General features: G+C 48.3%; 1 protein-coding gene across 1 annotated transcript in view; it reads left to right on the top strand.

Annotated features, from left to right (window-relative positions):
- The window catches only part of AHSA1 (AHA1, activator of heat shock 90kDa protein ATPase homolog 1 (yeast)), a gene marked incomplete at its 5' end in the record, with an annotated part of 5,399 nt that extends 5,094 nt beyond the window's left edge, over positions 1 to 305 (top strand). Inside the window, 1 exon segment of the mRNA XM_009074884.1 lies at positions 1 to 305. This exon segment is cut by the window's left edge and continues 19 nt beyond it. Coding sequence (XP_009073132.1) covers positions 1 to 70 — 70 coding nt within the window.
- Positions 306 to 613: the final 308 nt, after the last annotated feature.

The following is a 613-nucleotide window of genomic DNA, read 5'->3' on the forward strand; positions in this document are numbered from 1 at the left end:
GCAGGGCTGGCAGCGCTACTACTTTGAGGGCATTAAACAGACATTTGGCTACGGTGCCCGCTTGTTTTAATACTGGTTGCTGGGAGGCTCTGCCTGAAGACTCTGCCACATGGACTGATACATTTCTCGCCTGTTCCTTTCTAATCTTGGCCCTGCTGCTGAGTAAAGTGGAATGACAGGTGACGAGGAAGGCCACTGAGCAGCACCACTCTGTCCCTCACTGCTTTGTGCATGTCTCGTGCTGCAGGGGATTCTCTTACATGTACATACTTCTATTGCTAAATAAACCTAACTTAAAAAAACACCGTGGAATTTGTGTCCTCAGATCGGCTTGAGTTCAAAGGGTCTGTCGATAGGCCGAGGGAGGGATCTGTCTGGAAAAACATGGATCAATGAGGAGTGCTGATGCCAATGTGATTTACTCCTCGCTGCTGGGGGAGTAGAGAGCATGAGCTTGATGCAGTTTTTAGTCTGAGCAGCTGTTCATTTTCTCTCTGCTTTTGATCTGCCGCTAGTAAACGTTTTGAACCCTTCCCATTTCTGAAGGGATCTGTGATGCTGTTCAAGCTGTTCCTCTCTCCCTTGCACATCCCCTTCTTCTAACACAGTCCTT

The sequence above is a fragment of the Acanthisitta chloris genome, unplaced genomic scaffold (assembly GCF_000695815.1).
Source record: "Acanthisitta chloris isolate BGI_N310 unplaced genomic scaffold, ASM69581v1 scaffold44110, whole genome shotgun sequence".
NCBI classification, from domain to species: Eukaryota; Metazoa; Chordata; class Aves; order Passeriformes; family Acanthisittidae; genus Acanthisitta; species Acanthisitta chloris.